The sequence below is a fragment of the Ictalurus punctatus genome, chromosome 15, assembly GCF_001660625.3.
Source record: "Ictalurus punctatus breed USDA103 chromosome 15, Coco_2.0, whole genome shotgun sequence".
In the NCBI taxonomy this organism is placed as follows: Eukaryota; Metazoa; Chordata; class Actinopteri; order Siluriformes; family Ictaluridae; genus Ictalurus; species Ictalurus punctatus.
Window position 1 is genome coordinate 15,853,007 of NC_030430.2, and position 22,634 is coordinate 15,875,640.

Below are 22,634 nucleotides of genomic sequence, written 5' to 3' on the forward strand. Positions count from 1 at the left end.
TTGAATTGCTAAATCCAAGAGCTCTTCTGTATATTGGGATTAGCCAACATTCTACACCCTAGTCACCCAAATGTTTTAAGTCCAAGTCTCCATTTTATTCCAGACAACACTGGCTCTTTTAGATTACAAAGAACAGACTACAGGGTTTTTCTCAAAGTTGTTTTGATTAGGGTAAGTTGAAAGATACGATTATTGGTGGGCATTCAGAACCAATACATGATGGGTGGTAATGCAAATTATTTACATGTCTTGCAAGAGTGTTTTGTTTAAACAAAAAAAAAAAACATAACAAAACATGAGTTTGCATGCTTGCCAGGTTACAGGTTTTGGGGACCCTGTGGTGATGTACCAGCTTCAGGACAGGGAATGATGAGGTGATGCATGGGGCTGTTGAGTCTGGGGTCTTCAGCTAGGCAGGATTTTTATTCCACACCCTTCATAAAGTCCAAAAACTCTGTAGGTTTGAGAAGGAATATGTACGATGAGCTAACTTTAATGTGTCGTTTGTTTTGGCAGCTCTAAGAAATGTTGAGTTTTCACCTACCATCATAGTCAATTTTGCCATCATTGTTTTTGTCCCCATCCTTCATGAGTTCCTCAATGTCATCTTCAGTAATGGCCTCGCCTGTTGATTCTAGCATGTTCTTTAGCTCTTCTAGGTCAATGTAACCGTCTCCATTTCTTTGAGAGAGAGAAGGTTAATTACTTGGTGTACTAAACTACAAAAAACAAACTGCAGCTGTTGAAGCTGTGATGAAGTCATTATGTTCCTTACTTGTCAAACATGCGGAAGACCTCGGCCAGTTCCTCCTCGGATTTTCCTTTACTCTCCTCTTTCATGCAGCGCACCATCATGACCAAGAACTCATCAAAGTCCACTGTCCCGCTACCTACACAAATACACACAGCCACCATATTCATGAAATGTGATATTAAATTCTGCTTTAACAAGAAGTTGTAGGACTACAGCTCTACTTGGGGTTTCTTTACTTGGAAGAGCTGTTTGCTATTTTGGAACGTTAGATCTTTAATTACAGAGCCTTATTTTGTGGTGTAGTTTAAATGCATTCAATGCATCAAATAGACCCAAAATATGTCAGTGGTTGGCATACCATCCTCATCGACTTCGTCCACCATCTCCTGCAGTTCTTCTTGTGTGGGGTTCTGCCCCAGCATCCTCATCACCTTCCCCAACTCCTTAGTGCTAATGCAGCCATCCTCAGCGTCCTGCACGAAGATGTCAAAGGCAGCGCGGAACTCTGCCAGCGACATGTCAACACGCATGCACATGACTTACAGCTCACACAACCTGCTAGCATTTTAGAGTGGGGTTGTTAAGACACCAGATCTAAACTGAGAACAAAGCCTATAGTCATTTACAATAGAGAATAATGTTTTACCATTTTTTTGTTCCTCTGTTAAATTCTCGACCTGTTGTATAAAAGAAATAAACAAGTGAATGCTCAGTAGCTAAACAGTAAACTGATACAGTATGTCATGACAAAGATATTCCTCAGATACTGAGCAGGTTCTATTCTTTATGCATGTAAGTCATGATTTTATTTTTGACATCTAAGCTAACACCTAGACACTGGACACCAGACACAACCCACTGTTAATCTCAGTAACCCCACCCTTCTGACCCTCCACTCATTCACCAGCTATTGTATGATATTTTTAGCTTCCATGTAATGTTTTACTTGGCACTGGTTTATTTGTGTAATATTAAAATTTTAACTTAATTGCCTGAAGTGAGAATCAGGCCACAAGCCTTTAATGTGCACTGACATGACTGTTGTAGGTTAGGAAAGAAATCCTAACCCTGGGTTCTTTGAATAGTCTATAAGGAAATGCTCTGTGGTAGCGTTATACATAGGAGGTTCTTCCAAGGGTACACAAACCATTTAGGACACAGGTTCCTAACCCTGGTCTTGGGGTATCGCCTGTCCTGTAAATTTTAGTGTTTTCCCTGCTCCCAACACAGCTGGTTCAACTAATTAGCTAATTAATAGCCCTTCCTGAGATAAGTGGGTGTGTTAGAGCAGGGAAAACAGTAAAATGTATATTACACAGAGTTCTCCTGGAAAAGAGGTGAGAACCTGTTCTTTGGGATGTTAGAATTATTTTTTTAAGAGTGAATATTTTATTATATTATCATGTTAATCTGAATATTTATCATCAACGTATTCTATCACACCATCTTGTTTTCGCTCTTATTTAAGGTGTATGTTCCCATGCTAGCAGGAAAGAGTCTTTTTAATTCTGCTGTTAGAACTTCATGTTCATTCTGGTTCAGTATCTGTTACTTCTATTTCAAGTTAATGAATTAGTCTGAGCCCTACAGAATTTCTGTACAATATTTAGTTCTGTTTAGCATTATAACCTTGACACTGAAAATCAATAAATGACAAAAAAAAAAAAAAAAAAGCTGATTGGCTTTACTACTGACCCCAAATGTTTAGGTTAACCTTGAGTGCTGGATTTAGATTGAGTACAGTGTTAGGTTTCACTTCATCCATCTTTCAAAATGTACACTGTGCACTCCGGGACCCTCTTTTTTTTATATAGAAAGGGTTCAGAATATCAATGTTTAACACCGTTTTAGACTATGAAATGGTGCATCATCAAGGGTTGTGTTGCTCAGACTGGTTCATTCTTTTTCATTTCAAAAAGAATCTAGATTCCTTTAACCCATAACAATCGCTTACCGCTGCTTTATATACATCATCCATGGCTGTCCTGAGTTGTGACTCCCTTCCTCAAACTGTGTAGTTCTCTATGATGGTCTCTGTCAGGTAATCCAGTACTCCTCACAGCACTGTGGACAGAGGACAAAGAGTCCCAGGGCCACCTTCTCTGGCCTTTATGCCTGGAATGGGTGTCTCAGAAAAGACAAAAGTCTGCTGTCACTCCCTCTTTCCTATCTGAGAGAGAGAGAGGTGGATAGGAAAAGAAAAGGGGCAAGAGAGAATGGGCTTAGGGATGGAACAGGCTATTAATAGAGGAGGAATGTCAGAGACAACAGGCAGGAGAACGTCAGTTATGACAATTAGTCCTTGGTGTTGCTCCCCGTGGCTGTCCAGCCTGCAGGCCCATATCAAGCTCTAAACTTAACCTCTGGTCACCTGCATTTGCCAATCACTGAGGGAAGAGCAGTCGGCCTCTAAGAGAAGACGCCTGAACAAAGAAATGGCCATAAAAAGCCAGGCCTTTGTCAAACTGCTATGCCACTGTTATTTTCACACCTGTTGTTAATGCAGTCTATATATTCTCTATCCATAATCACATATGGATGCACTACATAGTAACAAATCATTGCTAATAACTCAGCAATCTATAATGGTCTTATGTTTTCACATACTGTTTTGTATGGCACTATGTGGATTTGAATGCAGATAATATAGCTGTGTTGGGGTGGACCGGGTGAGTGTCACAGCTCTAATGTCATTACTCATGCAGCTGCTCTGGTGCCCTTTGGCCTTAACAAGCACTGGCTTTCTATCGCTGAACCTTGAGTGCTAAACCAAATGCATTACAAAAACCCAGTGTACATTGTCTTAACCCATGTTTACATTGGTAAATGTATATTATATTATCTCAGTCTTTAGCATTCATGTGTCCTTTGCATTGCCACTTTGTAGAACGTCGAGCTAGTAACCTACACTCCCCAGCATGCGAACATGCCGATGTGTTTCTGGCAGTATTAGGTACCCATGTTCTCTCCACACCCTGCCTGTACTAACCATGGCCACCTCACTCACAGTTGGCAGATTAAATGGTCTGTTTTCAGCTCAAGAACTGTTTAAAAAAACCAAACCTGCCCAATTCCCTTAGTGCCCAAAACCATAACTTTGAAGCATTATATTTACCAAGCCAAGGCCTTTTTAGGCTAATACTGAAAGCATCCAGGTCATGATGGCATCCAAATTTCTGTCCTCCCTCTTGTAACTGTATGCCTTGTATTATTTTCAACACAGTTACAAAAGAACACTTTAGAATAGTTATGGATTATTATGCTTTAAAGTGAATAGCTAGGTAAAAAGATGGTACTTTTGGGTGTTGACTATAGCTCAATAGTCAGGGGTTATAACAAATCTGGCAACATAGACCTTAGAGGGAGAACATGAGCCGGGGGGCCCTGGAGGAGGGTAGCAGGTGAAGAGGGTTATTTCAATGTAGACACACACACACACACACACACACACACACACACACACACACACACACACATATTAGAGAGAGAAAAGGAGTCTATGTGGGTTGTCAGTTTAAAATTACAAGGTTTGTACTTGTTCCTAGGCTATGTTTGTTTGGAGACTGACTCAGGATAAAAATCCATCTCAGATTTACATGAGCACACTCCTTGCTGGAAACTTGTACTTTCTCACCGCAACTAATTTGAGAAAAAAGCTGGAAGATCACACACATTAAGCTTGACCTCGATATGTTTGCATATTTTGTTCTCCCACATTTTAATATTTACACAAGAACTTAAACGGAGCACGGTCATAAACCATAATTTCCAGCAAACCTAAGAGGAGAAGCCTGTTATTGTAAATAATTAAGTTGGCCACATGGCTTTGTGGTCATGTTCAGTTGTTTGTTGGCTGTCCAGTGGTTTGAACAGATTGCCACTGCAAATCTCTAACTTACATGCTTTCTGACGTGAGCATTAAAACTTTGACAGGTTATTAAATGTTCAAAAAAATAGCTTGAAGAGGCTGGGAAAATCATGTACTTGCTATATAAACAATATATAGTTGTAGTCCATGTTGTAGCCTCTGTCCGTCTTAGCAAACATTAATGGAGTCAGTGGGCTATCTCTCACTCTACAGTGATTCTTTGTGGTCAGCATTCCCCCATGCTGTCACCCCTCATGCGTTTGTGTCTGTGTGTGAGAGAGACCTTACAGTCATCCTGTCATAGTTTTACCTTAACATCTTATGATCTCAAAACAGGGTACTTTTTATTAGCATTAACCAACTGTTCAAATATTAAGCCCACTGGGTAAATTTCTACCATTGAATTTATTTACTGAAGCCACATTCAGTACAGCTTTTTATTCCTGAACTTTCCTCCCACAGAATCCAAACCATTCACACTGTGTCAAAATGTACATTTAAAACTCTGAATCTAAATGAAACCTTTGAGCATTAGATTAAGGAAGGAATAAAACGTGAAGGGGAGTTGTGGTTATAGGCAAATAATGGAAGCTAAGGTAATGTGACGTGAAGTGAAGTGAAGTGGAGGGCCCCAAAGTTGCACATCCATCCTGAAGTCTGTTCATTTGTCCAAAAGTCCAGTTTTTAATTGATTAAAGAACAGTGCATGATACTTTTACCATATGTCCATCCATCTTCTATACCGCTTACTCCTTCTTCAGGGTCGCAGGGGAACCTGGAGCCTATCCCAGGGAACATCGGGCACAGGGCGGGGTACACCCTGGACAGGGTGCCAGCCCATCGCAGGGCACAATCACATACACACTCACACACCCATTCATACACTACGGACACTTTAGTCACGCCAATCAGCCTAGCATGCATGTCTTTGGACTGGGGGAGAAAACCGGAGTACCCGGAGGAAACCCCCGCAGCACGGGGAGAACATGCAAACTCCGCACACGCATGGGCCCCAGCGGAACTCAAACCCCGGACCCTGGAGGTGTGAGGCTAATGTGCTAACCACTAAACCACCGTGCGCCCTTAACCATATGTAGTTGCATTTAATTTTGTGGAACGTCCATAATAAAGTTAGTTCCTGTGTGGAGCATTCACCATACATGTTCTTGAAAATGGTTTGTTACTATAGAAATGATAATGTGTCGGAATGAGTGATTTAAATTACAGTCAGCGCTATTGTCAGTGCCATGCTCTTACAGAAAATTAACCAACACCTTCTGACCGATCAGATTAGGGAATTCAATAGCACTGTATGATAAACCGGTTACATTCTCCAACGGACAACTTAAAGTTTTGTCTATTTTGTGTCAGGCTGTATTACACCACCCCTTCGTGTGTTATTGTCCTTTACAGCATGCCCCGTCATGGTTTATTCCTTATTTCATTTAGTGACCTGTCAATTAGACATATTAATATACAGTAATAACTAAATAACATCTATAAAGCTGATATTGGTTAGTAGCGATACTTTACAATTGTAATAAAAACAATTAAAAATAGCACTAAAACAGAAACTTTTTGTACACTGGGTAGTATCTGGAGAGACACGCCATAGGTGTATCTGTCTCACTCTTTTTACTTTCTGGTTTACTTAGCACTGTCTTTCTTTTTGGCCCCTGTCCTTCTTCTTTTCAGACCTACATGCCATTGGCCTTGTGCCATACAGAGCTGGAGACAGACGTGGAAGTGTCAGCCAGTCCACTCCCTGTTTTCACACTTGTTTTCTTATTTTACCAATTTGTCTATCATAAGTGTTACAAAGTGTGAAGCTGTGTCACTCTGGCAGGCTTGACATGGCTAATACCACTGTCTGCCTTTCTCCCTGTCCTGCTGTGTCCTCTCTCTCCCTCTCTCTGGCGTGCGCCTTCACCGTCTCATTCTAAAAATGTTTCAGTACGCAAACAAAGCTTAACCACTGAATGCGTAAAAGAGGGGATGATGTTTCTGAAAAAGGGAGGGTTCCAGGCAAGGGTGTTCCTTGTACATGATTAACCCCCTCCTCCTGGGCTCTCCTCTTCCTCCAGCTGACTCTTTAAGAGGGCAGCCATCAGGTGCACTCTGAGTGAGACCATCACGCTGAGTGTTAGAGCACAGAGTAAATCAGCACCATGCAGTCAGCGTGGATATTGTGTATCTGTGTAGGGGTATGTGTAGGAGCTTTGGCTGTGGAAGCAGATCCTCCAAATGCACTGGGAAAGATTACTGAGAATGGGACAAGTACTGATGTGAGAAACACTCCAGAAGTGAAGACAGCAGTGGAATATTCAAGTAAGTCATGCTCTAATGATGCTCTAATGGTGCAGGTGTCTGATATCTAACTACATACATTGACACCTTTGGATTTCTCTACAGCTTCAATTGACAAATATATATATATATATATGTGTGTGTGTGTGTGTGTGTGTGTGTGTGTGTGTGTGTGTGTGTGTATGTGTAGCTTTACAGATCTTTATCGGAAAGAGTTTAAACAATGTTCTTTATTCTTGTTCAATGAACCATAAACAATTATTGCACATGCATCTGTGGAACAGTCCACAGACAATAGCAGTTTATAGGCGGTAGCAATTACAGTCACAGTCACAATAACTTAAGACACTATAATATTTATATATATATATATATATATATATATATATATATATATATATATATATATATATATATATATATATATAGTATAAATTAACTTAAGACCTTTCTACTGACTCTGAAAAACACCAGAAGAAAGATGACTAGAGTCCATAGGCCTGCTGCAGGGAGGCATGAGGACTGCAGATGTGGCCAGAGCAATGAACTGCAATGTCAGTAATGTAAGACGCCTGAGACAGTGCTACAGGGAGACAGGAAGGACAGCTGATTGTCCTCGCAGTGGAAAATTACATGCAACCATGTGTCTCCCCCAGAAGTGATCGAGAACTTGCAAATGCCTTGGTGGAAGAGTGGAGTAACATCTCACAGCAAGAACTGACAAATCTGGTGCAGTTCATGAGAATGAGATGCACTGTAGTACTTAAAGCAGCTGGAGGCCACACCACATACTGACTGTTACTTTTAATATTGACAACCCCCCTTGTTCAGCGACTCATTATTCCATTTCTATTTGTCAAATGTCTGTGAAACTTGTTCAGTTTATGTCTCAGTTGTTGGATCTTTTTATGTTAATACAAATATTTACACATCTTAAGAAATTTGCTGGAAATAAAAGCAGAGGACATTTCTTTTTTACTGACTAATATATATATATATATATATATATATATATATATATATATATATATATATATATATATATATATATCAGCAAAATTGTAGTAGGAAGATAAGGATATAGAGGATGATGAATCAGCTTTTTTGGAAACATGTATTATGCTAAAGTATTTATTCTTTTTTGATTTGTTAAAAAAAAAAAAGGTAGATCTTACTTGACAGATCATTATCAATTTGTTAGCCTTAGTGAATATTCTTCCAACTCTTCCAAGTTGAAAGTGGTGTCCCACAATTTTCTGTTTTAGGTCCTCTACACACTGAGAAAAAAAGAGAACATTATGTGTTTTATGTTTTGTCCCTCTGGGGGATAACAGAGGGTTTCGGTTAATTAAGATGTATAAAAATGTAGCATTCAGTTCTGCCAAGTGCCATGGTCTTGGCTTAGGTACAGTCAGCTCCACAATCATTGGCACTCTTGGTAAAGATGGGTAAAAAGGAGAAGAGTAAAGTCCAGAAGAGAGTAGGATCTGGAGAGCTTCAGTACTGAGGAGCGATCTCTGATTCCTTGCTATGTATTCTCCAATCTCATTAAGCATTATAGGGGAACACTGTACTATGTTGGCAAAGGGAGATTGCACAAAGCACTAAATGCAGGAGTGCAAATAATTGTGATGTCATTTTATTAAAAATATATTTTTTTGATATGGGGTTTTTATTTTCTTAGAATAAATTTACTTCAATTTAATTAATTTAGATTTCTCATATTTTCAATGTGGGATTAAGTTAATTAACCACAAATACATTTGTAATATCCTTTTTTTTATTGAAAAAAGATGCCAATAATTCTGGAGCAATGGTCTATGTACAATTTAGTTAGCATTTTGCTGTTTGAGGCAGTGTCTTAACTCAAGTTTTTGTTCCTAGGGGAGAAGAGGGCAGCCGAGAAACCAAAAAAAGGCAAAGCTAAGGACACACAGGTGAGCCTGGGTCCATGAAAACATTTGAGGACCAACAGACTCATTTTTTACTTCTTAAACTATCATTAAATGGGAAGAAATAGCAAAACCAAGATGTTTCAATTACTTTACTGTACATGTATATGCAGTTACATGTACATTACACGCCTCGTTTTGCGGTCAGCTCAGTAGGTGTGCCCCATTATAATGAGCGTACTGGCTATTTTTATCTTCTACTGTAGTTTTTCATCTCACAAATTGGCACTGCTCATTTTTTGGGCTCTCGTATTTACCCACTACATTTAGTCTTTGTATGTTTGTGCCAAGTACAGTCATTTCTGTATATTTATATCTAATGATGGGCTCCATGTTTCTGTCAGCAGCCAGATCTGGGGCGGACCCTGGCCGCGTGGGTGGAGCTAAATTCCATCTTGAAAATGAGAGACGGAATTTCAGGTAAACTGAGCACGGTACTGCATGAGCTCGGTAATGAAAAGAAGCGCCTTCTTGACCAGGGTAATGAGCCAGCGAAAAAGAAAAAACAAGAAGAAGATGATGAAGATGAAGATGAAGAAGATGATGATGATGAAGAAGAGGAAGAAGAGGAAGAAGAGGAAGAAGAGGAAGAAGAGGAAGAAGGAGGAGAAGAAGGGGGAGAAGGAGGAGAAGAAGGAGGAGAAGAAGAAGAAAATGAAGGAGGGGAGGAAGAACAGGCAGAGGAAGAGGAGATTGAGGCAGCTGGTAACAGTACTGCAGAATTGCTACCAGAAGGTTGCCAAGTGAATGGAACTGAGATTTCCTGTGCAGATGCTGGCATTGCTGAACTTCCCATCATCACCGACCTAAACATCACTACACTTGACTTATCTGGTGAGTTTAGAGGAAGAATGTAGAGTCTAAACAACTGTCCGGTGACATCTTCAAGACCAACAACAACAACAAAAAAAACAGTTCTTCAGTTAAAACATATATTTGTCTTTTCATCTCTGTCACAGGAAACAACTTTACCACATTACCTTCTGAAGCTTTCTCTGGTCTGCCCAATCTGGAAGTAGTCGACTTGAGCAGGAACCTTCTGGATGACTCCTCTATCAACCCTGACTTCTTCATGGTGTTCTATACCTTCCTAACATATTATAACAGTTAATCTTTCACAGGCAGCATTCTTTTTATCAATAAAAATGAAACAAGTATCATAATAGAGCCAGAGACAAAATGTCAGGGTTCTTGTGTTGCTGCAAGTCACATCCTGCTGAAAAATAAAATTCATTTAATCAGTCATGGATTGAACTTTAGGCACTACTTGAATATACTACATTGACATACCACAAGCACTTGTCAGATTAAGCGGGATGTAGGACAGTTATGCAGCACATGTGATGTTACAAAACGTTCTTATACAAGATGCATTACAATCATATATTTCCTTTTTGCATTCAGTACAGATATCTTATCTCATCAAAGGACACCTACATTATTTCTCAGCTGAGCACAGTTTTCCCCCAGAGTAATTATTTGTTTCTCTGAGACTTGCAGAAAACCTGTGAGATACATTGAGTAAATGCCTATAAGAAACGTTAGCATTCAACAGAGTACTGTCTCTGTATAGTGTCTCCTGGAGGAGCAATTGCTCTCAAAGCGGAGGAAATGAGGTCATATCTTACAGTGTCCAATCCTTATGTGCCACCAGTAAAGGGCCAGGAGATTGGTAGCTTTACTCAGACAGGGTGCTATTGGACTCCACTGATGGCAGGGTTTAAAAAGAAGGCTTTTAGCTTAAAATATCCTACCACTACAAGAGTTCCTGAAAAACCAAGAGTACTCATTTGGTGGTTTTCCTGGAAATACAGTCAGATTAATTTAGCATCATGATTAAAAGATGGTGTTTAAGCATGTAAAACACATAATCCACAGCTGTACTCTGCGGTTATTCGCAAATGTCCTCTCTTTATTTATCCTTAACAGAATCTGACAAACCTAAGAACGCTGATTCTTGATGCCAATGGTCTAGAAACAATCCCACATCTGCCAGGATCTCTGGAGGAGCTGAGAATCAATGACAACAAGATAAACCAAGTGCTTTCCCACAACCTTGAAGGTTTGGCCTGATGGTTTTGTCTTAATTTAAAATATGTAGTAAATATTGAGATGTAAGGAATAAAACATGATGGAGTTGCTGTTAAAGAGAAAACATCAATCACGGGGTGGTGTGATGGCCAAGCCAAAGTTGATTATTTTCCAATAACAGCAAGTACCAAAGAGTTTTATTCTAAACAGTTTTCCCCTCACCAGCATCTCTCTTTTCTCTTGCTTTAAGTTAATAAGACAAAAAAAAAAAGCAACTTGTCTTGTTACTGAAAACCCACAAAGCCCTCCATCCTGAAGGCTTTTCTGTGTCTGAAAACATAGTGTTATATCTTTACTCCAACAAAATACTGACAGTGGAAACTCCTTCCAAAAATGCTAAACAAACTTCTCCTCACAGAAAACATAACCATATCAAAGATTTGATGTTTTTAAATTCATTTATGTGGAGCGTCCGCCATACAAGTCCCTGTGAAACTTGTTACTATGGAAAATGTAATGCATTAGAACGAGCACATTAATATAAACCTTTCAGCTAGAACTACAGTCTGAGCTGAGCTGTTATATAAAATCAGGCCAATTACAATCAAGCATTCAACTGTGTTGTTTAAAATTCATTAGAACAAGTTTAGAGCAACTTTAAAAAAAAAAAAAAAAAAAAAAAAGGATAGGATATTTATGAGTTTTGTCTCAGAATGTCCTTTGAATTTTCTGTAGGTTTGTCCAAATTGCTCCACTTAGAGCTGGCAGGAAACATCCTGTGGGAGGGCAGTGTTGAGCCCTTGGCCTTTGAGCACCTCACCACGCTCAAGCACTTGAGACTAGACAACAACCGCTTCACCTCCATTCCATCTGGACTGCCCGCATCTCTAGAGGTCAGCTCCTGCCGATATTTTATGGATTAATTTATAATACTTTCTATTCTAACATTGTGTGTGTGTTTGTTTTGACAGGATCTGAGGCTGCCGCACAATCAGCTAGTGGAGGTGCAGGAAAGTGTTCTGAAAAACTCCGTCCACTTGACAGCCCTGGATCTGAGTCACAACTTCCTGAGTGACACCAGTTTCTACCCTGGAGCCTGGATTGACCTGCCGTGAGTTACATATACCTTTTATTTCTTAAGCTACAGTTTTTACATTCACAGTAGTAGAGAAGAGTATTCATGTCTATTTGACATGTACGATCAGGAAAAAGTGCACTTTTTCCCCCACATATACAATAATATAGCAGGTAGTGTTACTACCTCACAGGTCCTGGGTCTGGGGTTCCAACCTGAGCTCAAGCTACAGTCTGTGTGAAGTTTTTGCATGTTTTCCCATGTGTCTGTGCGGGTTTCCTCTGTGCACTTTAGTTTTTTTCACACCTTCCAAAAATATGCCAATAGGTAAATTGGCTAAATTGGTAACTTGTCCATAGGGATGAATGAGTGTGCGAGTGCGCATGTGTGGTGCCCTTTTATAGAGTGGTATCTCATACAGAACTCATGGCAAGCATGAACAGTATAAATCTGTTAGATTAATGAATATCCAATAATAGGGAAAAGTAATCCACATGGACAGCTCAAGATTAATTTACACAAATAAGACATTTAATATTATTGATTCTATGAAAAAAAAATAAATGCAAATATTATCCTTCTGAAGTAGTAACATATATAGAGGGAAGTACAATGCTTAGGTGGGCAGAGATGGGTAGTAACGTGCTATATTTACTTTCGTTACATTTATTTAAGTAACTTTTTAAAGAAAATAAAAGTACTTTTAAGAGTAGGTTTAACTGGCCTTATACTCTTACTCAAGTTAATATTTAATCACAGAAATGACTTGTACTTCACTATGTTCTGTGGCGTTCCTCTGTTACTGTTAAATATGAATGAATATATTTTTATGTAGTTTTAATAATTAGTTTATATAATGTATAATGAGGTCTCAAGTCTTGTGATATGCTGCAGTCTTGGAAGATAATGGCTGAAGAGGGGGATGAAACAAGTGTGTCGATGGAGGCAGGGCGCGCACACACACACACACACACACACACACACACACACAAACAAACATACTAACACACACAAACACACTAACACACACAAACACTCTTTCAAGGAGAGGTGTGACTTACAGTTCTCCATGTAGTCTGGATTTCAGGATTTTCCGAATCAGATCCGAAGTAACTAGTAACTTGCTACTTGAGTAGTCTTCTCATTGGATACTTTATTACTCTTACTCAAGTACAACCCCAATTCCAAAAAAGTTGGGACGCTTTTGATATTTTTTCTATGTTCTATTGTGAATAACATATGGTTTTATGAGATTTGCAAATCATTGCATTCTGTTTTTATTTACATTTTACACAACTTTTTTGGAATTGGAGTTGTAATTATTAACATTATTGCTTTAGTATTACTTGTACTTAAGTAAAATTTTTGGCTACTCTACCCACCTCTGTTGGTAGGTAGTGTTGCTGCATCACAGCTCCATGGTCTTCCGATTCAACCCTGAGCTCGGGTTACTGTCTGTCTATGCATATTCTCCTCATGTTCACATTTGAAAGTGTGTATGTGGTGCCCTGTGATATACTGGGGTCTCATCCAGAGTGTATTCCTGCCTCATGTCCAGTGTGCCTAGGATAGGCTCCAGATACACCTTGATCCTGACCAGGATAGAGTATTTACTGAAGATGAATGAATGAACCCTTTTAAGGTAGTCAAAAGGATTTATGTATTTTTCTTATATTACACTAGATGTCGAACATCAACCGTGTACACTATATGACCAAAAGTATGTGGGCACCTAAACATAACACATGTATGGGGACAGTGGTGGCTTAGCAGTTAAGGCTCTGGGTTACTGATCGGAAGGTCGGGGTTCAAACCCCAGCTGCCACTGTTGGGCCCTTGAGCAAGGCCCTTAACCCTCTCTGCCCCAAAGGTGCCGTATCATGGCTGACCCTGTGCTCTGACCCCAACTTCCTGGCATGCTGGGGTATGTGAAGAAAATTATTTCACGGTGCTATAATGTGTATGTGACCAATAAAGACTCTTCCCCAACTCTTCCCCAAACTGTTGCCACAAAATTGGAAACACACAATTGTCTAGAATGTCTCTGTACGCTGTAGAATTAAGAATTCATTTCATTATGAACTAACGAGACCAAACATGTTCCAGCATGGCAATGCTCCTGTGCACAAAGCAAGGTCCATAAAGACATGGTTTACTAAGGTTGGAGTAGAAAAACTTGAGTGGCCTGACCTCAACCCCACTGAACACCTCTGAGATGAATTGAAATGCCAGCGTTGCTTTAGGACTTCTTGCAAAATGTCAGTGTCCAAGCTCATGAAGGTAAATGGTCACAATCCCCAAAGCCAGAGTCCAAAATCTAGTGGAAAGCCTTCTTAGAAGAGTGGTCACTGTTATAGCAACAAATGGGGTGACTCCATATTAATGCTTTTGGAATGGACTGTTTAGTGATCGGGTGTCCATATACTTTTGACCATATAGCCTGTCACCATCACTATATTAAAAGCACAGCACTGAGAGAGAGAGAGAGAGAGAGAGAGAGAGAGAGAGAGAGAGAGAGAGTCCCAGAATCCATTGCTTATTTTAATCTAGTTAATAAAGTGAACATCCTTTGTCCAGACATCTACCTGCAACATTTATACCAAGTCAAGACGACTTGTGTATTTTTTTTGCACAACACTAGATGGCGGACATCAACCAGATATCACCATGACTACAATAAAAGTGCAGTATTGCTAGAGTATCACAGAATCCATTGTTTATTTTTTACCTAGTTAATAATTTAATTGGTGAACATCCTTTAGACTCTGCTCAGACTGGTAAAACTCCTTGAGTCTCGCTACACTTTACCGAGTCGGCGTTATTTCACATTCGTCTACTTACCGGAGTTATACAACCGTATGACAGATCATATTCACGAGCTTCTTCATAACCACTCCGCGATGAGTCTCAGATCCAGGGGTTACATCCTATGTACAGTGCCCTCCACTAATATTGGCACCCTTGGTAAATATAAGCAAAGAAGGCTGTGAAAAATTGTCTTTATTGTTTAACCTTTTGATATTTTGTTCAAAAAATTTCACAAAAATACTGTTCTCTCATGGATTTCAAACAATTGCACACACAAAACAGGTTTATAAAAAAATGATTTGTTAAATATAGATGTGCAACAATTATTGGCACATTTTTAGTCAATACTTTGTGCCACCTCCCTTTGGCAAGATTACAGCTCTGAGTCTTTTCCTATAATGCCTGATGAGGTTGGAGAATACATGGCAAGGGATCTGAGACCATTCCTCCATACAAAATCTCTCTAGATCCTAACCCAAACCCTAGGTGATATGTGTCTCTCCAGGGTCAGTCACACTGTACAAATAACTCAGTGACTCCACTGAGGTGAAAGCTAGAACACTCAGCACTGCTGATCCTCTTTCACCTGCCAAATAGATGGAGTGTTTCTGATAAGACTGAAAACACAGGATTGTGACCTTCAGGCTGTGACTTGTGGATGCTTCAATGGGTGATTAAGAAAGTGGAAGCGATGTATTCATTGACAAGGGCTATTTCATTATTAAGCACGAGCAAGCACATTAAGGATTGGCAAGCACTGCCAATCAGTAGAGGATATCACAACTCAATTAATTCATTTATTATATCTTCTTATAGTTCTTATAGTTATTAATCGATATGACTGGTCACTTGAATTGATTAGGTTCAGTCTAAATCTCAAAAACAAATGCCAGCCTATTTATGAATACAAAAAGCTCTAAGGATCCAATAAGTATTACTGTACATATTTGAATAATAAGTCTAATATTTAAACAGTTTTATTATGTTAAGAAAATAAATGTGTGCTGATGGGGCCTGTGCCAGAGAAAGAATAATAATAAGAGAGTAGTGTTGCATAGAAGACAGAAGTGGGTAGATATAATCATTGTAATTTTTTGCTGCAGTTGTTGCAGCCATTTTTACTGCACCTTTTATGAGTTTCTCAGTGGAGAGAACTATAATCTTACAGTGCCACTCAGTACATGGTAATTATCTTAACAACTTTACTATCAGTTCACTTAATGTTTGTGCCACTAACCTATGCCTTTAAAAAAAAAAAAAAATCTTTTTGATGCTTCTGTGTCTGATCTACCCAACATCTACAGCACTGTGCTATTATTTCTATGTAAATTTGAGCATCTACCCCAATTCAGACTTTCACTGCTTTCATCTTCTCTCTGCTTGTGAGCACCTGTCAGTCCGAATAGACTCCTTAATTCTGCTCTGTGAAGCCAGTCTAATTACCACCACCAACCTTTACATGTTCCCTCATTAGCTGCTCTGCCAGTTTTAACTCTTTAGTGCACCCAAGAAGAGTTCTCTGTATAATCCACTGAGGAAATACACAAGAAATGCTCTTGCTTCATCCAAAGGCACACTTAGGCATATTTAAAAACATGGCCCCTCCTATAAAGCCTGGCACCTGGGTTTGCAGCTTTTGCAGTGTTCCCTTAAAAGTCCATGTGCTGCTGTACTGCTCTTTTTATGGTATACTATATTTATAAGATCAGAGAACAGCTGCTCAGAGACGTAACACATTTCCGTTACCAATGACCCATTCATGACCAGAGATTTTAAAGGAATACTACAGCATATTTTAACCTCATTAAATTATAAATGATAAAATTACCATGTACCAAGTCTAACAGCAAATATCGAACTCAATAAAGGTTTAAAATTACTTTATAATGCAAATTCAAAAATACAACCATCACACTCTAATGATACATGAATTGGGATGAGACAGATGTGAGACAAAGTCTCAAGCTGTTCTCTTGAATTCATTTTCTAATACTGGTGCAATAGAGAAGGTTTTGTGGTATCTATGCACAATAGGACCCAAACAACTGTTAGTAACTGCAGATTCTTCCTCCTGCAAAAGTAGTCCCATAAAGGATCAACTGACCAGATGTAATGCCTAATTTTCAAATACCTTTGACTGAAGACTTGAATAAATTTGATCTAGAAAATATGCAATTTGCATAAACTCCTATTGAGTGGCCTTCTATTATAAATGGGTTACTTTGCTTTTTGGGGGGTACAGGAAATTGTGTCAAAATGTATGTCCGAGGTAATGGCACACACCCAACAGATGCAGTTGATAAAGATTTAAAATCACTGGAACATTCCTGTAATGTGTTGTGTTGCCATTCTCCTCGGACTAATGCTGTGGGAATTGGAACAGTTTGTGGGTGAAAGACCCACCGGACTCTGCAGGGGTGATGATTTGTTTGTACGTGGTGTGTGCGCTCAAATGTGTGCTTGCTAGTGTTTGTGTGTGTGAAACAAGAAGGGGACCTCCAGGAGAGCTCCATTTGTTTCTAGTTAGCTTTGAGCTGGGAACAGAATGTAAGGGGGGTTTGATGGATACTGAGGGTTGTGGCACTACGATATATGAACCGAAAGACCCATTCTCTGCCTAATGAGTAAGAATTATAGTGGTTAGATTTTTTTTTGGTAGGGGTAAACTTAAGGACATGCAGAAATAGTGCTCAAAACACAAGTTAACCTTAGTAAAAGCACACAATACAATTTCATAATAATTTGCATAAAGTACCCCGGGCAGAAAAAGTCAAAGACATTCATAAATATTAAAAAAGATATCTCTCACCATCATTAAAAAAAAAAATCTAGCCAAAAATTGTATGTGTAAATTGATAGAATACAACAGCAGCAGAATCCCACTGAGCTTATGTGCCTGTGTCATACATCCAGAAATTAAGAGTGCAAACATGGCCAGGATAAAGCCTTCTGCATGACTGCACAGTGGTTGTCCTGGCCAGCATGCACTGTTGCGTAAGCCTGGTTATATAACTCCGGCACTGGTGAGCATCTGCATATCTGATGGTAATTGTAAGATCTCTGTTTCTCGTTGGACTTTCTCCAATTTATTGATTGCTTTTGGCTGAAAACACCATTCCAGCGCCAGAATATCTGACTCAGTAAGCATCCATTAATTCTGAAGATCAAATTCAGTTTTGCATTGTGTCACTCACTAGAGCATTATAATAATGCTTCATTCTCTTTTTTGCAGTATCCTTTATAACTGTACACAAACACAATTTTGGAAGTTTTACTTTAAGCTTAAAGCATTTGTACATTCTCCAGTGAAGATGGTGATCATTTATGTATGTACAAACTTCTGTTCTAATCAGTAAATAGAGGTGACTAATCAATTTGTTAAATATACATAGTAAAAATTATGGCCTAGGTGTACTTATATTATTAATAATAAAAACACCTTTGTTCTGTCCTTGTTAGCAATCACAGTTCTCATTAAATTGCACTAAGAAATAGATTTCAGGTGTACATAAAGCCGGCAAATTAAGAGAAAACTAGTGGGTTTGCTATACCGTGAAGGACATTTTTGTTGGCAAGGTTTTGCACTGCCTGTGCCATTTGAGAAGAAGGATTACTACAAATCAACACAAAGTTATTCTGCTCAGTCACCTTAATATGCTGAAACATTTCTATCCTGATAAGAGTGATCTCTTCCAAGGTGATTGTGCCCCCATTGATGAGTACGAATAGTATGCAAATCATATTCTTTGGCCTTTACAGTTGCCAGATCTCAACCCAGGTAAAAACCTTTGGGAGATTTTGGACTGACATGTTAGACAGTGCCCTCTACCACCACCATCAAAACACAAATATAAGGAATATCATTTAGAAAAATGATGTTCATCCCTCCAAGAGAATCTATGTCCAGCTCAACTTATCTAGTAAGCTCATCTTACTATTCTTTGTTTTAAAATTTTTTAATGTCACCCATCTTTATGTGTATAAATTACCAACTCAACATGAGTTGTGTCAATATGTGTCGATCATTGATGACTACAACTACCAATGATTGACACATATGAAATCTGTATGCTCTATTCTAATTTCTCTTGGTTTTTTATGAAAACATCTTACGGGTTATTTAATTTTAAAACCCTTCTACATTCATTTACCTTCACTATCCACTTTATTCTAGCCAGGGTCATGCTGGATCCAGTGCTTATCCCTGGACACTGGAACAACCTGGCCATAGAAGGACACCACGCACATACACATTCACACACTCATTCACACCTATCAGGGTAGCCAATTCACCAACAGGCATGTTTTTGGGAGGTGGGAGAAAAACCAGCGAGCCCACAGGAAGTCCACACAAACATGTGGAGAATGCAAAACCAGGCCCAAACAGTAAGCTAAAAGAAAAACAATGGATGATTTAGCAAAGTTTGAATATTACAGGTCTATCTGTGTTATAATTACTGGTTACTTTGTCGAAATCTTAACACATATTGTTTCAGCCTATAATAAATCTATTTTGTTCTTTTTAAACACACTCAGAAATCTGAAGAATCTGGACCTGTCTCACAACCAGCTGAACATGGTACCTGCTCACTTGCCCAGAGTTTTGCGACAGCTCTCCCTACAGCACAACTTCATCCAGGCCATCCCTCCTGACACCCTGAGCCACATGCGGCCAGGCCTCCAATCACTGCGCCTCTCTCACAACCAGCTACTGGAACATGGGCTGCTAGGGAAGGCCTTCCGTGGAGCTTACAAAACTTTGGAGGAGCTCCTCCTGGACAACAACAGGTTGGAGAGGGTCCCACCAAATATTCGTTACTTCCGAAACCTGCATCAGCTGCGGCTAGATCACAATCTTATCAGGTAAGTGTGAGTAAAATCACTGCTGTATGAGCCATTAGCAGCCTTTAATCAGACTTGTCACTGTAAGATACCCACAGATAGTAAGATAGTAAACCCAGAGAAGCTGTGTAGATTCATTTATTGATGTAAGTGTTCATTTTACAGTTCTGCCTATAAAGTGCGCCTCTTCACAACTGTACATCACGATGTAAAAATCAAACTTGTTTTTATAATCATAACTATTTTGTATAAAGGAACAGATTTGGTCTTTTTCAACCTTATTTTAAAAACAAAACAAAACAAAAAAAACAGTCAACGATCAGCTCACAAATCATGCGTCATACAATCTTTAGTCACCTAACCTCCGCAGTAGCAGCAGCAAAATCTAAAAATCTAATTACATTGGTAATTTGATATATTCTCATTTTCAGATATGTTGTAGTGAAACAGAATTGTCCTCTGCATAACTTACTGCTTTCCACATCTTTAAACAGAAATGAAAAGCATGGCCTAGTGGGCAAAGATACTAAATTAAAACATTAAGAACAAAAGTAAATCGGTTCGTCACTACAACCTCAATATTAATTTGTGTCATTACTTAAGTACTGAAGGTAAATCGAAGCATATATTCACTGTGTGTGAGCATATATTTATGAAAATGTTTTTGGGTGAGATTGACTTACATTAGTTTCTATGAACATTAGCCACATGCCTACTACATAAAATTAAAAGAAACAAACGTTTCTAAACATTTTGTTCAACTACATTTGGGGTGAATTAAAGAAATCTGACTTATCATTAAACTATTTCTATAAGGAAATGTTAATTATTGTATGATGCTAGCTTCAAATCGTACATTGTAGAATCATCACTGAAATTTGCATAGCTCCGCAATGTAGCATGTAGAGACCATGTTCCTTAAAACAAAACCCAGATTACCAAAAATTGAGGTCCTGTTCCCATTTATTCACATCCTTTCCCTCTCTTGCATCATTAAGCATGCTTTTCAGAACCTGGTTTCGGCAGCTGGTTTGCATTTCAAAACCATAAGCTTGTCTCATGTTTAGGTTATTCTACCTTGTCATGGTAATCATACCCCACCTAAAGCACTGAAAACTCCAGACTAGTTAGAGAAAAAAAAGTGTTTCCTTTGGCTGGCTGCCAGTAATTGTGAGCAAGAGTTATGGTCTCTACAGTAGAATCTACACAATGTTTTCATAGCCCTGCAGTATATAGCCATGCTGAAATGTGCAGCTCTACAACTACGCAAAAGGGTCAATATTATATTTTGAACTCAAATCTTTCTTACATGATGAAATATATAATATATGTTAAAATATCTGTAAGAGATTTATATGTATGTAACTCTTGTACATAAATGATGTGTTCCAGTGCTGTTCCAGTGAAGTCTGTGTGTAAAATGGCTCTCACTAACTCGTCTCCCCTGTTGGCTCTTCACCTGGAGAACAACTACCTCGACGTGAACAGGATCCCGCGAAAGGCTCTGTCCTGCATCCCTGACCTTCAGAGAGTCGTGCTGGAGCCGCAGACTCATAATGAGATCGTGTAAAAGTCCTGCAGATTGCACCTTTTCAAATCTCATCTGCTTGCTGTTGAGTTTAAAAGCACACACTCATTTGAATTGTTTATTTAACTATTTAATTCAAAGGCGTGATTCAGGGTATTTATCTGTATTTCTTAAGACACTGTTGGCGCTATTTTCTGTGTATTCTGGATGTGTGCTTATTCCAGTCTTTATGCCACTGCAGTATCTTCGATTCTAATAACAAAGTAACTTTTCTTTTTGGAAGAGATGCCAATGCTGTTCTAATATTTGTTCATATCAGTACTTATAATACAACTCTTTGGCTAAATGTTTGTATGTCTGTAAAGTGTCTTAAATATAACTGTGCATTTACACTTATGACCAATATGATTATCAACATCATGATCTTTTTTTTTTTTTTTTTTTTTAAATCTGGGAAACATGACAAATTAGATGTATGATTGTTATAATTATAAATCTACACAATCTACACAGGGTACAATGATTACACAAAAGAAGCAACTTATGAGGTTAGAGAATTATAGAATGAGTGTAGAATCTATGTAGGGCAATCCAACGGAAAGCAGCTCTGTCAAGTGTGTCTACAGCAGTAATACTGCAAAGTTACAAGGTGTGTGTGTTTTGGGATTGATTATTTGGCTTTCCTCAGGAGGACCAAATTCAAAAACCTTGCTTTTATAACAAAGTGGCTGCTCCATTGGCAGAAAACAATACCCATGTTCTTACAGCAGCTCTACTCCTTGAGCAGCAGGGGAGAAATGGAAGAAGAAATTCTGTAATAGAAATGAGTTCCAGACATTGAGCTCCAAGCTGGGTACCCTTCCGAGCTCTTCTTTAGTATATAAAACCCACAACAGCTATGATGCCTGGCCAGCTATGTTCATTATGCGATCACTGTTTTCAATGTTCTCTGACTTGTCATTAGCTTAAATCTTGCACTGTGTAATGTCCAAATCGTTTCTTTCACGTCTTAATCTTCATGGTTGTGCCAATTTCACTTCTCCAGTATACAATGTTTTTCTTGTTTGCTTGTCCCTCCCCTTCCTCCTTCTCACTTTCCACATTTTGATGGTAACCAAACCAGCGAGATTTGTACAAGGACACAGATTTCACTAATCCCCTGTGTCTCCCCAGAGTTTATTACATCATTATTAGACTCTCTCATTCCTCTGCTTATACTCCTGCTTCTCCCTCATACTGGTTCAATTACTCTGCAAGCCTCCTCTCTCTTCTAACCACTCTAGACAGTTCTATACATAAATAAACAAGACACCAATTTATTACAGTAAACATTTGATCGAACACATTTTTCCTAACCAAAAAATTGAGAAGGCCTAACTTTTAAAAACCCACAGAACGTGCATTTTTAAAAAATTCATTTTCTCTCTGGTCTGGGTGCTTTTCCATGAATCATAATTTCAATATTTACC

At 38.8% G+C, this 22,634-nt stretch overlaps 3 protein-coding genes across 7 annotated transcripts in view; 1 reads left to right on the forward strand and 2 right to left on the reverse strand.

Moving 5' to 3' along the window:
• Window positions 1–22,634, reverse strand: part of sinup (siaz-interacting nuclear protein) — a 219,251-nt gene that overhangs the window by 182,573 nt on the left and 14,044 nt on the right. Inside the window, exon 1 of one of the 4 annotated variants that reach the window (XM_017488101.3) lies at window positions 6,873–6,882. The exons of 2 other annotated variants lie outside the window; for them this stretch is intronic. The gene's annotated coding sequence lies outside the window, so the exon portion shown is untranslated. Of the gene's footprint in view, window positions 1–6,872; window positions 6,883–22,634 lie in introns of those variants that run through there. One more of the 4 variants, XM_053686199.1, reaches the window with a different exon arrangement.
• On the reverse strand, window positions 72–2,921 carry tnnc1b (troponin C type 1b (slow)). Its single transcript, XM_017487341.2, has 6 exons — window positions 2,709–2,921; window positions 1,401–1,431; window positions 1,113–1,259; window positions 776–890; window positions 545–681; window positions 72–454 (listed from the first exon to the last, which is right to left on the reverse strand). Exons 1-6 carry the CDS (start codon window positions 2,730–2,732, stop codon window positions 423–425), a joined length of 486 nt encoding a protein of 161 aa, XP_017342830.1. The 5' UTR covers window positions 2,733–2,921; the 3' UTR covers window positions 72–422.
• Window positions 6,730–21,515, forward strand: si:dkey-32e6.6 (extracellular matrix protein 2). 2 transcript variants are annotated; one of them, XM_047160579.2, is made up of 9 exons: window positions 6,730–6,950; window positions 8,814–8,866; window positions 9,226–9,715; window positions 9,841–9,956; window positions 10,811–10,943; window positions 11,648–11,805; window positions 11,884–12,023; window positions 19,332–19,658; window positions 21,030–21,515. In XM_047160579.2, the coding sequence occupies exons 1-9, from the start codon at window positions 6,791–6,793 to the stop codon at window positions 21,205–21,207; spliced, it is 1,755 nt and encodes a 584-aa protein (XP_047016535.1). In that variant the 5' UTR covers window positions 6,730–6,790; the 3' UTR covers window positions 21,208–21,515. The 2 variants fall into 2 exon arrangements, with proteins under 2 accessions (XP_047016535.1, XP_017342827.1); XM_017487338.3 differs by having other exon boundaries at window positions 9,229–9,715.